We start from the raw sequence: 11,701 nt of genomic DNA on the forward strand, positions 1-11,701 counted from the left end.
TTTTGACTCTTTTTCGTCAGAGTGCTATCAAAGTGGTATCAGAGCAGGTTATCTTCTAGCTCGTTTTTTCTTAATAGTAAATATGACAAACAATTTTAATGTTGTTTGGTCTGATCCCAAATTAGATGAGAAACTTGATTATAATTATTGACAGATAATGATATCTACACGTTTGAAAGCTCAAAATCTTTGGAGCTCTATTGATCCAGGTCTTTCAAAAGGAGCCGATGCAAACTCTCAACATTAAGATCAACTTGCGCAGGGACAAATTCATCAAGGAGTAGATTATTCAAATTTTGGCATGATAGCAAATGCCAAGACGGCAAAGGAGGCATGAGACATCTTAAAACTGTCATACAAAGGAGTTGATCGAGCACAAAAATCAAAGTTGCAATTGCTACGAAGGTTATACGATCGATGTGGGATGACCTCTATAGAAACAGTTGAGCAATATTTTTCACATCTTATTGATCTTGTCAATAAAATGAGATTATATGGAGATAAAGTTGGAGATGATGTCGTAGTTAAGAAAATTTTTCGAACCATACCATTGAAGTATGATCATGTGGTGACCTCAATTCAAGAATTACATGATATTGAACTGCTGACAATTGCAAAATTAATAGGTATGATAGAATGTCATATTGACAGGATCGAAGCAAAGACGGAAACACCAACGAATGAAGAAGCTTTAAAGAGTCAGGTTATTCTTAATACAACTGACTCTAGTCAAAGAGGAGGAGGATTCAATAGAGGTCGTGGAAGAGGAAGAGAAGACTATAGAGGAAGAGGACGAGGTAATTACTCAAATCAAGAAAAAGGTGGAGATAATGTCAAACAAGATAAGTTTTCGGCTCATTGCTATAATTGTGAAAAATATGGACACAAAATTGCAGATTGTAGATACAAGAAATTCAACAATCATGTCAACCAGGCAATATTACTGAAAATTATGGTGAGAACTCTAATGAAGCTGAAACTTTACTTTTGGCTAATAACAGTTTACCTGTAGATGAGAACATATAATTTTTTGATATTGGATGTAGTAACCATATGTGTGAAAAAAAGAGCTATTCTTCGAGTTAGATGAATCACTTCATTCAGAGGTTACTTTTGGAAACAAGACAAAAATACCAATTTTGGGAAAAGGTAAAAAAATTTATATTCAGTTGAAAGATGGTTCTCAAAATTTTATATCTGATGTCTTTTATGTTCCTGAACTTCACCAAAACTTATTAAGTATGGGACAATTATCAGAAAAGGGTTATAAAATATGCATTATTCGGGGGTATTGCACCATAACAGATGGAAAAGGGAAGTTGATAGCAAAGGTAAAGATGTCTCAAAATCAATTATTTCCTTTGAAAATTCAATATAAATTTCTTTCTTACTTTAATTCTGAGATTTTGGATGATAACTGGTTGTGACATATACGGTTTGGGCACTTTCATTTTTCTGGGTTAAATTATTTAGCGAGAAGGAAGCTTATTTTTGAGTTGTCTGGATATTATGAAGCCTAATCATGTTTGTGAGACTTGTTTAACTGACAAGAAGCATAGAGAACCTTTTCCTGTAGGAAAGTCATGGAGAGCCACAAAACAGTTAGAACTTATTCATTCAGATTTGTGCACAGTGGAAGTTCCATCACTTGGAGGTAATAAGTATTTTATTACTTTTATTGATAATTTGAGTCAAAAAATTTGGATTTATTTTCTACATCAAAAGTCAGAAGCATGTGATATTTTCAAGCAATTTAAGTATTTGTTGAAAAATAAAGTGGACTTGAAATCAAAATATTAAGAACAGATAGAGGTATAGAATATATTATTTGTGATGATTTTTTAAAGAAGCATGATATTCAACATCAAATGACAGCTAGATACACTCCACAACAAAAAAGGGTGGCTGAGAGAAAAATAGAACTATTATGAATATGGTAAAATGTATGTTGAAATCAAAAAAATCTGCCTAAGCATTTCTGGACAGAGGCTGTATCTTGTGTTATTTATGTATTGAATAGTTGTCCAATAAGAAGTGTTCAAGATAAGACACCTAAAGAAACTTGGAGTGAAACAAAGTCGACTGTCAAACATCTCAAGATCTTTGGTTGTTTGGCATATGCACATGTACCAGATAAGTTGAGAAAAAAACTTGATGATAAAGGTGAGAAGTGTATTTTTATTGATTACAGTGATACATCAAAGGCTTATAAGTTATACAATCCTGAAACTAAGAAAGTTATTATAAGTCGTGATGTGACTTTTGATAAACATAGTAGTTGGAGTTGGTCTATTGAAAAAGAAAAGTCAATTGTTATTCTTGATATTCCCAATGACTTTTTGAATGAATAACCTACTCAAGATAATCTTCAAATTTCTATATAATCTGAAGCACCAACTAGGAGATCATAAGGCGAGTGCCTATTACCAGCTCGCTTGCAAGATTATATATTAAGTAATGATAATGACCTTTCTGATGAAGAAATTATTTAATTTGCTCTTTGTGTAGATTGTGATCCCATATCTTGTGAAGATGATGCTAAAAAGACTCATTGGTTGAAAGCAATGGATGAGGAAATTCATGCCATTGAAATTAATGGTACTTGGGAATTGACTGAATTACCTCAAAAAAAGAATCAATTGGAGTAAAGTGAGTGTACAAGACAAAGTATAAGTCAAATGATGAAATTGATCGTTTTAAAGCGAGGTTGGTTGCAAAATGTTATAAGCAAAAAATAGATATTGATTATTTTAAAGTTTTTGCTCCAGTAGACTTGATACAGTGCGCATGCTTATTTCACTTATTGTTCAAAATAATTAAAAACTGTATCAAATGGATGTGAAATCTGTTTTTCTAAATGACTTCTTGAAAGAAGAAATATATATTGAACAACATGTAGGATATGTGAAAAAAGGGAAAAGAATAAGGTTTACAGGTTAAAGAAAGCATTATATGATTTAAAGCAAGCTCCGAGAGCATGATATAGTTGTATTTATTCTTACTTTATTGAAAATGGTTTTTTAAGAAGTCTTTATGAGCATATTTTGTATGTCAAACATATTGAATCTGGTGTTACACTCATAGTCTGTCTTTATGTTGATGACCTGATTTTCATCGGAAATAACTTAAAGTTAACCATAGAATTCAGAGAAGCTTTGATTAGTAAATTTGAAATGACAGATATAGGCCTAATGAGTTATTTCATAGGACTTGAAGTTATTCAAATGGATGATGAGATTTTTGTTTCACAAAAGAAATATGCTTTTGTGAAGGGGAGCCTTGGCGCAACGGTAAGGTTACTGTCATTTGACCTAGAGGTCACGGGTTCAAATCCTGGAAACAGCCTCTTGCCAAAGGCAATGTAAGGCTGCGTACAATGGATCCTTTCCCCGGACCCCGCATGGCGGGAGTTTCACAAAAGAAATATGCTTTTGATATTTTAAGAAGGTTTAGAATGGAGTGTTCCAAATCGGTTCCTACTCCCGTGATTAAAAATATAAAGTTATCCAAAGATGAAACTGGTAAGAGTATGAATATTACAGCTTATAAAAGTTTGATTGGGAGTTTAAGATATTTAGTTACTACAAGGCCATATATTTCTTTTGGAGTTGGAGTACTTAGCAGGTTTATGGAGAAACTAAAAGAGTCACATTGGGCTGTAGCAAAGCAAATTCTCAGATATGTCAAAGGTACTATCAATGATGGAATTTTGTATTTTTCTAATAAAATTGTGAAACTTATTGGATATACAGATAGTGATTGGGTTAGAGATGTTGAGATTAGAAAGAGTACATCAGGATATGTTTTTCATTTGGGTTCAGCTATATTTTCTTTGTCTTCTAAAAAATAGTAAGTGGTAGCACTTTCAACCGTAGAAGCAGAATATATAGTGGTAACAAATTATGCTACACAAGCAATTTGACTAATAAAAAGTTTTAGATTTTTTACGACACAAGCAAGATGACCCTACAATAATTTTCTGTGATAACAAGTCAACAATTGCATATTATCTAAGAATCCAATCTTTTATGGTCGCAACAAACATATAGATATCAAGTATCATAAAATCAGAGAATGAGTTGTAGAAAAATGTAAGTACTGCCCTAGTGAATATCAAGTTATATATAGATATCTTTACAAAACCAATGAAGACAGAGAAATTTCTCAAGTTGAAGAAGGCGATTAAGATGGTTAATATTTGTGACTTGGTTTAAGAGAGATTATATTATATTATTTAAATCAAGTTAAAAATTAAGATAGAGTATCCTTAGTTAATGGATATGTTTTAAATAAATGATTGATTAAAGTTAAATTTAAATACATAATTTTAAGATAAGTATAATTTTAAAATCAGATTAATTTTTCATAATGTTATATAAAGAAATATATAACTTATGATTATAATTAAGGTTTTCATTCATCTATAATAAAAAATATATTAATTTTTTACTATTTTATCTTTTCTTCTTTTAAATTGCTAATATCGAATATTTTATTTTGACTCGTTTTTCATCGGAATCTGATCCGATTTTCATCATAAAATATGGGAGATCAAATCCAAAAACAGCCTTCGAGACTCTATTCGTCTTCGTGGATCGCCGACTCGGTCATCCACTAGATCGTGTCATGCAACACGCTTCTCCAAAAGTGACAAGCATGCTTTCGGCGAGTGAAATTAATTAATTAAAGTGGTTACTAAAAGTGGGCATGGCCTTCCTAATTATTTGTCTATTGTTTTTAATTTGTTTTATTATACACAATCATTGAATACTTTGACCATGCTTCATCATGATTTTGTCCTTTTGTAAATCTTTTTTTTAATAAAAATACAAAAAATATATTTAATAAAATTATTTTTCAAATTTGACGTCGATTATGAAATTAGAAAATGGAACTTTTTAAAAATTATTACCAAAATAAAGTCTTGTTTCTGAAAAAGGATAATGCATTAAAAAAATTAAAATTTTGCTTTTTCTATTTTTTTAAACAAAAAATGAAATTATTTTTTGTTTTTCTTCGGATTTAAAAGGAGCACGAAGTGGGCGATTCGATCCACATAAAAAATCGTGTTAATTAGAAGGCGACGCAAGCGCCGAGAAAGTTCAGAAGGTCTCGCGAAGGATGGCGGAAAGATCGCCGGAGGCGGCCGCCGATGCTTCGGCCGCGAAGACCACTTCCCTCAATCTCATCAGTCTCTCGGAGCCCGACATCGACAAATCCGTTTCGCTTCTCAGGCAGGTACCTCTCGGGATCCCTTCCCTTTTCCTCTCGTAGTTTCATCCATCGTCGTTCTTTCCGGTTGATGTGCTGGCTTAACCGATCATACTGTTCTAGATCGGGGATTTAGTTTCCCTCGATAAGGGTCAGACTTTTCGATTCGTTGCTTCATAGTTTTATCCTTTGAATATTCTTTTCTGAAGGATTGCTATGAGGTTTTTCGATTTATGTTTTTCTAATTGTTTTGTAAAGTATGATGAGGGAACTCTTACGGGAGCCCACAAAAGTGGCAAAATTAAACTGGGTATCATTTCCAACGTAGGATACGCTCAAGTGAAGATTCCATCGTTTGTGTTGGGTTGTAAAACTCTTATCCCAAACAGAGGACGTCTAATAGCGTCTCTATTAATTTTTAAGGTGGAACTCTCTTTTATAGGATCTTTGGAAATTTCAAGTAAATTTACAATGAGTTCTTTTAAATGGGGAATTCGATTCCCCCTAGAAGAATTTCTGACTGCCATTATTCAGATAGTGATCAAATTATTATTATTATTTATTTGCACCAGTCTCTGACAATTTGTTTGCAGATACACTCAACCATATTTTTGTTATTTTATTACTGTTATTATTATTATTATTTTCAGTAAGAGGCATATGAACAACATGGACTCCTTTTGTTTTCTATTCTTTTCTCCTTTTTAATTATACTTCCTTTTTGTGAACTGGTTGTCAGGCATGCCTAGATTCCGGATTCTTTTATGTGGTAGATCATGGAATTGACAAAAAGCTTATGGAAGAAGTTTTTGCTCAGAGTAAAAAATTTTTTGATCTACCTTTAGATGAGAAAATGAAACTGCTGCGAAACGAAAAGAATCGAGGCTATACACCTATTCTAGATGAGATCCTGGATCCAGACAATCAAATAAGTGGTTGGTATTTAACTCACCGCTTGTTTGTTTTATTGTTCTTCAGGATTTTTTGCTGTTATTTTGGAGCTTACTTGCCTATTTATTGAGAAAGTTAACATCGCCTAGCCCTGGTTTTGATTATAATGACACTTGAGCAACTGGACTTGTGATGTCTAGTTGTGTATTTCTTTATCAATCTCTGACCAGTTGACTGTTCGGAGCTTTTAATTATGTTATCCATTCCATTAATTTTAAGTTGTGTAAGATTGCCAAGCATCTTGTATGATTTCAATAGTTTCATGAAGTGATAGTTTCAAGGGCTAGAATAAATAATTTGATGCCAGGGGCAAAACTCTGATAAGTTATTTGGTTGTTCGGAGATAACATGCTCGGCTACCGTAATGTGCATTTTCAACTTGTTAGAGCTAGCATCATATATCTCATCTAATGCCTGTAGAATAAACATATTTATGGAGTAAGCATGTACATCCTTGATTGTGAATTCAAATGTATGATTATCTCATAGAGAGAGCAGAAAAAGGCCTGAATTGCAACTGCTGTGAGCCTGTGACTAATGTAAGAAATTTCCTAGAAGCTTAATAGTTGTTGGAGATATATAAGAGTTACTTCTAGTAGCTAATATAATATTGGTTGATTCTATCTTCCATTGAAATACAATAAGGGTCTCACGTTAAACTATAAGAGATCGACTCTACAAATCCTTTTCGTCCATCTCATGGCAACTATCTTTCTTCATGGATCTCCTACGATAGAAATATTACATGTTCATTATGACTAGTTCTTTTTCTTCTTTTAAATTGAATTAATGTTTCTTGCAATTAGTTATTACCAGTTAAATTTTTTTTCAGTTATGTTTGGAACAATGAAGCACGTAAACGGCAATTTGATATCTCATATTTCTGAAGGCATTATAATTGCGAAATTATTTAGTTAGTAAGTTGAAGTGGATGAGGCTCTTGTGAATATGGGATTCACAAATCTACTTACAAGGACTAGTCTCAGCTTGTAATAACTGAGATAGACTCTATGAAAATCAGGCAAGTGAATGAGCAACCTCCAATATTGGTATTGTCTTCGTGCTTAAGTGTTTGAAAAGGTCCACACCTAAGTGCTTTGGTATCAATAGTTGGATTGGGCTTTCAGGAGCCTAACAACAAATGATCAAATTTGTATGGCTATAACTGTCTTGATGATCTGAAAACTGTTTTGCGTCATAAAATTGTAATTTCTCTCTTTTTCATCTTCAGGTAACACTTAATATGTACCTTTGTTTCAGGTGATTATAAAGAAGGATATTATATTGGCATTGAAGTATCTGAAGATGACCCACAAGCAGAAAAACCATTTTATGGACCTAATTTGTGGCCGCCTGCAGGTAAATTGTCGAGCACTTTTATCTCCTGCATTTTAGCCAGTTCATGGAAGTATGTATTGTTTCTTTGTCCAAATTCTCTTTGGTGATTAAATTTTTAATAGGAACCACATTAGTAGTTTAGCCTTCTAATTTTTTTGCTTTTCCTTCTGAAGATATATTACCTGGATGGAGAGAAACAATGGAGAGCTATCATAAGGAGGCACTGTGAGTACTTTATCTGCAATTCAACATATTGATAATATCATACTTCTCTGTTCTTAATAAAACCATTTATTGAATATCTTTTAATTAAGGAGTTATGATAAAGCAACTATGTATAAACTTAGCTGCTACACTGTTGCAGGTAAAATATTGTTTCTAAGGATTCTAATAAATAGTGAGAGCCTCTATGACTGTTTCAATGTGTTTCATCTCTGCTTGCCCCTAAAAGTCCACTGAAGGAAAGCAATAAATTCCATATGAGGCTGGTTCATTAGCTTTCTAACTGGTTATGGGTTTACGTTTGATCCAATCAGCTGGTGTGTGCTTACTGATGGCATCTCATATGTTTTTAAACCCTGGTACCTGATTTCATTGCATGGATTTCAGGTCGATGTATGGATTTAGCCTTTAGTTTCACAACTATATTCTATAACCCAGAGAATTCAAGCTGGAAGCTCACGTTTTTTACTCTTCAAAAGGCTAAAACCTATAGCTTGATTTCAATGATGTTACTATCTTACCCTTCTGTCATGTGAAATAGCTATGGAAACTGATAGAAGTGTGCTTCCATTCCATGATTTCATTGCCTTTATCTATCATTCTGTAGAGTTTTGCTGCTATGTAACTAAACTTGGTAATGATTCTTCACATTTGAACATTGGAGTCTTATATGTACAAGTAGATCTCACACTTTATCTAATCTATTTGTTCACTGTTAGGAGGGTTTCATGAGCTATTGCTAGAATCATAGCTCAAGCACTTGACTTAGATGCCGATTTCTTTGATAAGCCAGTAATGCTTGGGGAACCTATTGCAACCTTGCGGCTTCTACACTATGAAGGTGCAAAGCAAGTTATAGGTCATGTCTTAAGAGTCTTATGTTTGTAAAGTTCTTGCTAATGCAGAGATACCATTATGATTTCTAATTATCAGGTAAAATTACATATCCTGAAAAAGGAATATTTGGAGCTGGAGCACATTCTGATTATGGATTGATTACTCTATTGGCGACGGATGATGTAATCGGGCTACAGGTAAATTCTGGGTATGACTGTTAATCGATATGGGAGTACAATCTTCTCATAATCATTTGCTTAATTTCTTCGGTTGAAGTAGGTGTATTTTGTTGGCACAGATATGCAAGGATAAAGATGCTAGACCTCAAGTGTGGGAATATGTGGAACCACTCAGTGGGTTAGTCTTTTAACATTTTTTTTTTTACATTCCTTAGTGAGACAGTAGTGTTTCTGATCATATAAACTCATATTAATATCAGCTATTGACTAATGTGTGTATTTCTTTTGGATAACATAAAAAGTTTGGTTAACATTTTGTTTACTCCTTTAAAACTTACCTGTGATCTGGCTCTTTTTCTCGGTTTGCACCAGGGGTTTCATAGTCAATCTTGGCGACATGCTGGAGCGTTGGAGTAATGGCATTTTCAGGTAATAAATATTCACAAGGAGATTGATAACTACTCATATTATATAATATATATATTAATTTTGCTTTAATCGCCATTTGGTTAATTATTTGATCTGCGATGGCAAAATGTATCACTCTGCTCATTTAACATATTTGCACAAATATTCATCCTCTCATAGTCTCTACATTATGGGTTTTATTTTTTATTAGGATTTTTCTTTTGCTATGGAGTTTTTTTTTTTGTGTTGATCAGATTCACCCAGTTTATATGGGCTAACATGTCTGAATTTTCTTCTTTCAAACACTAATGAATGCCTGAAATCAATTAAACATCACAAGGAATGACATAGTAGTAGTAATTGTTTACATTATAAACCTGATTATTAAGTTTTATCTCATTCTCTAATCCACAAGGCAAGTGATATGTTTGCAGAAACTGCTAAGTTCCCTTATTTCTTTAAGCACTGATTCCCATTTTCGCATTTGAGGAACCTGGATAGCCATCCGTTTGCCAGTGAATATTGACATTCTTTCCTTTGGATGTGTAGGTCAACGTTGCACCGAGTGATCCTGGATGGAAGAGAGCGCTATTCGGTAAAATTTGATGTCTTTTCTGTCAATATTACAACTAGTATCTCAACTATATGGTTGCAATCTTCTACTTTTTTGTTTCAGATCACCTTCTTGAGTTCATCATATAATATTCTTTCTATCTGTTTTTGAATGACCCTACTACAGAAATGGAAGGCTTAGCCTTAATTACAGATCGATGAACTATCACATAAACATAGATTTCTGATAATAATTTCTATACTCTTGTTCTCAACTGTTTGTTCTTTTTGTTGTATTGTATCCACTGTAACAGATTGCATACTTTGTGGAGCCAAGCCACGAGTGTCTTGTGGAATGCTTGCCGACGTGCAAATCCGAAACAAACCCGCCCAAGTAAGTCCTACACTTGTTTTATAAGTAGCCAGCGGTTTGCGAACTGATTAGCCCAGCAGATTGTGGATTTTAAATCTACTATAATTCTGTTTCGATTGGCAAAAGGTGATAAATTTAACGGTCCAGTTGAATCCAGTTCACAGTTCGAGCCATTCGAACAGCCAATCTAATTCAACACAGTGATCGAACCATGGATCTGTTTTTGGCAGAAAGCCACAACCTTTGCTATAAATCACTATGTGAGACTGAATAAAAGTTTAAAGACTTGGTATCTATCTGATGGTGAAATGTGGAAGTTCAATTGACATCTCGACTAAATTATAACCCTGTTCTTTCGCTAGCGATGAAATAGATTCATTGGTATCTTATTTGCAAACGTTTTCTGGTTCAGGTTTCCTACAGTGACATGTTCGGCGTACCTTCTCCAAAGATACAAAGATACGCATGCCGACCTCAGCTCCTATAACCGTCAGTCTTAAAAGAGTTTGAACAAGTAGAAGTATTTATTGAACATGTACGATGACATCAATGCTGTAATAGTATAGATTAGTATTTAGTATATATATGAGAATTTTGGTGAAGAACCAGACTTTGTTAACGCTGCTGCCAAAGGCAAATCAAGTATACGTTTATTGTAAGAAAAAGGTTTACTTCCTTGAGCTCGAGGAGGGCAATGGTTTTTAGTTTTCTTAAATGATAATAATTTAAAGAGTTTTATTGGATTTATATATAGTTGGATTAAAATAGGGTTCTATTATTTCATTTAAATTGATTTTTTTTAGAAAAAATAACTTTTTGGTGTAATTAAAAAATCAAAATGTTCTTCCACGGATTAAAATTTGGACTTGTAATTAAATTTATTTTGAATAACTCGAGAATCAAGATACTTACCGATTTAATTGAATAATGTGAAAATCAATTTTAGAAAATGGGTGAATGCAAATTCAATGTGAGCCCGTGTGATGGTAAAAGATGGGCATACTCTCTAACCAAATAAAAATTTTAAATCTCACTCAAAATATATTACAGTTTAAAAATTTTATGATGGAAATTCAAATCTCACTCAAATATTAAATCGTCCAACAGAACTCATCTGCACTTCTCAATTTACTTTAATAGTTAATAAAAAGCTTCAAATAAGAGTAAATCAATTACCTTCCAAATTAATTAAACCATAAAAATTGAATACTTAAATTGTCAAAATATAATAATAATAATTTGAAATTCAAACTAAACACACCTTTCTCGAAATCAGAAGAGAAGTTTAAACAATCAAACACACCTCCCGGATTAATCGAGCAAACACCCGGATTATCCAAAAATAATAATAATAATCAGATCATGCAGCTTTTAAATGGTCTTCACACAGCAAGTTTACGGCCAAGACTAAACAGATCGCATCTTGTGACACTGGATTTGTCCACATGATACAATGCATGAGTACAAACACATAAAGCAGTAATACCCCAAACAAATCAGTTCTACATAGATCTTAGGTCCAGCTATCATCACATTACTAACCCTATTCCGCTATTCGCTTGCTTCATCTAACAAAAACAAATCTTCATCGGGCACATTCGAAGCATTACTCATATCTCCGAGTGACACT

At 33.2% G+C, this 11,701-nt stretch overlaps 1 protein-coding gene across 1 annotated transcript; it reads left to right on the forward strand.

Moving 5' to 3' along the window:
• Positions 1–5,074: 5,074 nt before the first annotated feature.
• LOC141817848 (kihadalactone A synthase LFS-like) lies at positions 5,075–10,690 on the forward strand. The gene is given in 11 exon segments (XM_074705472.1): positions 5,075–5,238; positions 5,951–6,146; positions 7,423–7,521; positions 7,674–7,725; positions 8,442–8,563; positions 8,656–8,756; positions 8,858–8,916; positions 9,111–9,167; positions 9,696–9,741; positions 10,013–10,092; positions 10,484–10,690. Coding segments are annotated over 11 exon segments (1,017 nt in total). The 5' UTR covers positions 5,075–5,121; the 3' UTR covers positions 10,572–10,690.
• Positions 10,691–11,701: the final 1,011 nt, after the last annotated feature.

The sequence above is a fragment of the Curcuma longa genome, unplaced genomic scaffold, assembly GCF_044706935.1.
Source record: "Curcuma longa cultivar G26 ecotype Majalengka, Jawa Barat unplaced genomic scaffold, ITB_CL_G26_1.1 contig_22197, whole genome shotgun sequence".
Taxonomy (NCBI): Eukaryota; Viridiplantae; Streptophyta; class Magnoliopsida; order Zingiberales; family Zingiberaceae; genus Curcuma; species Curcuma longa.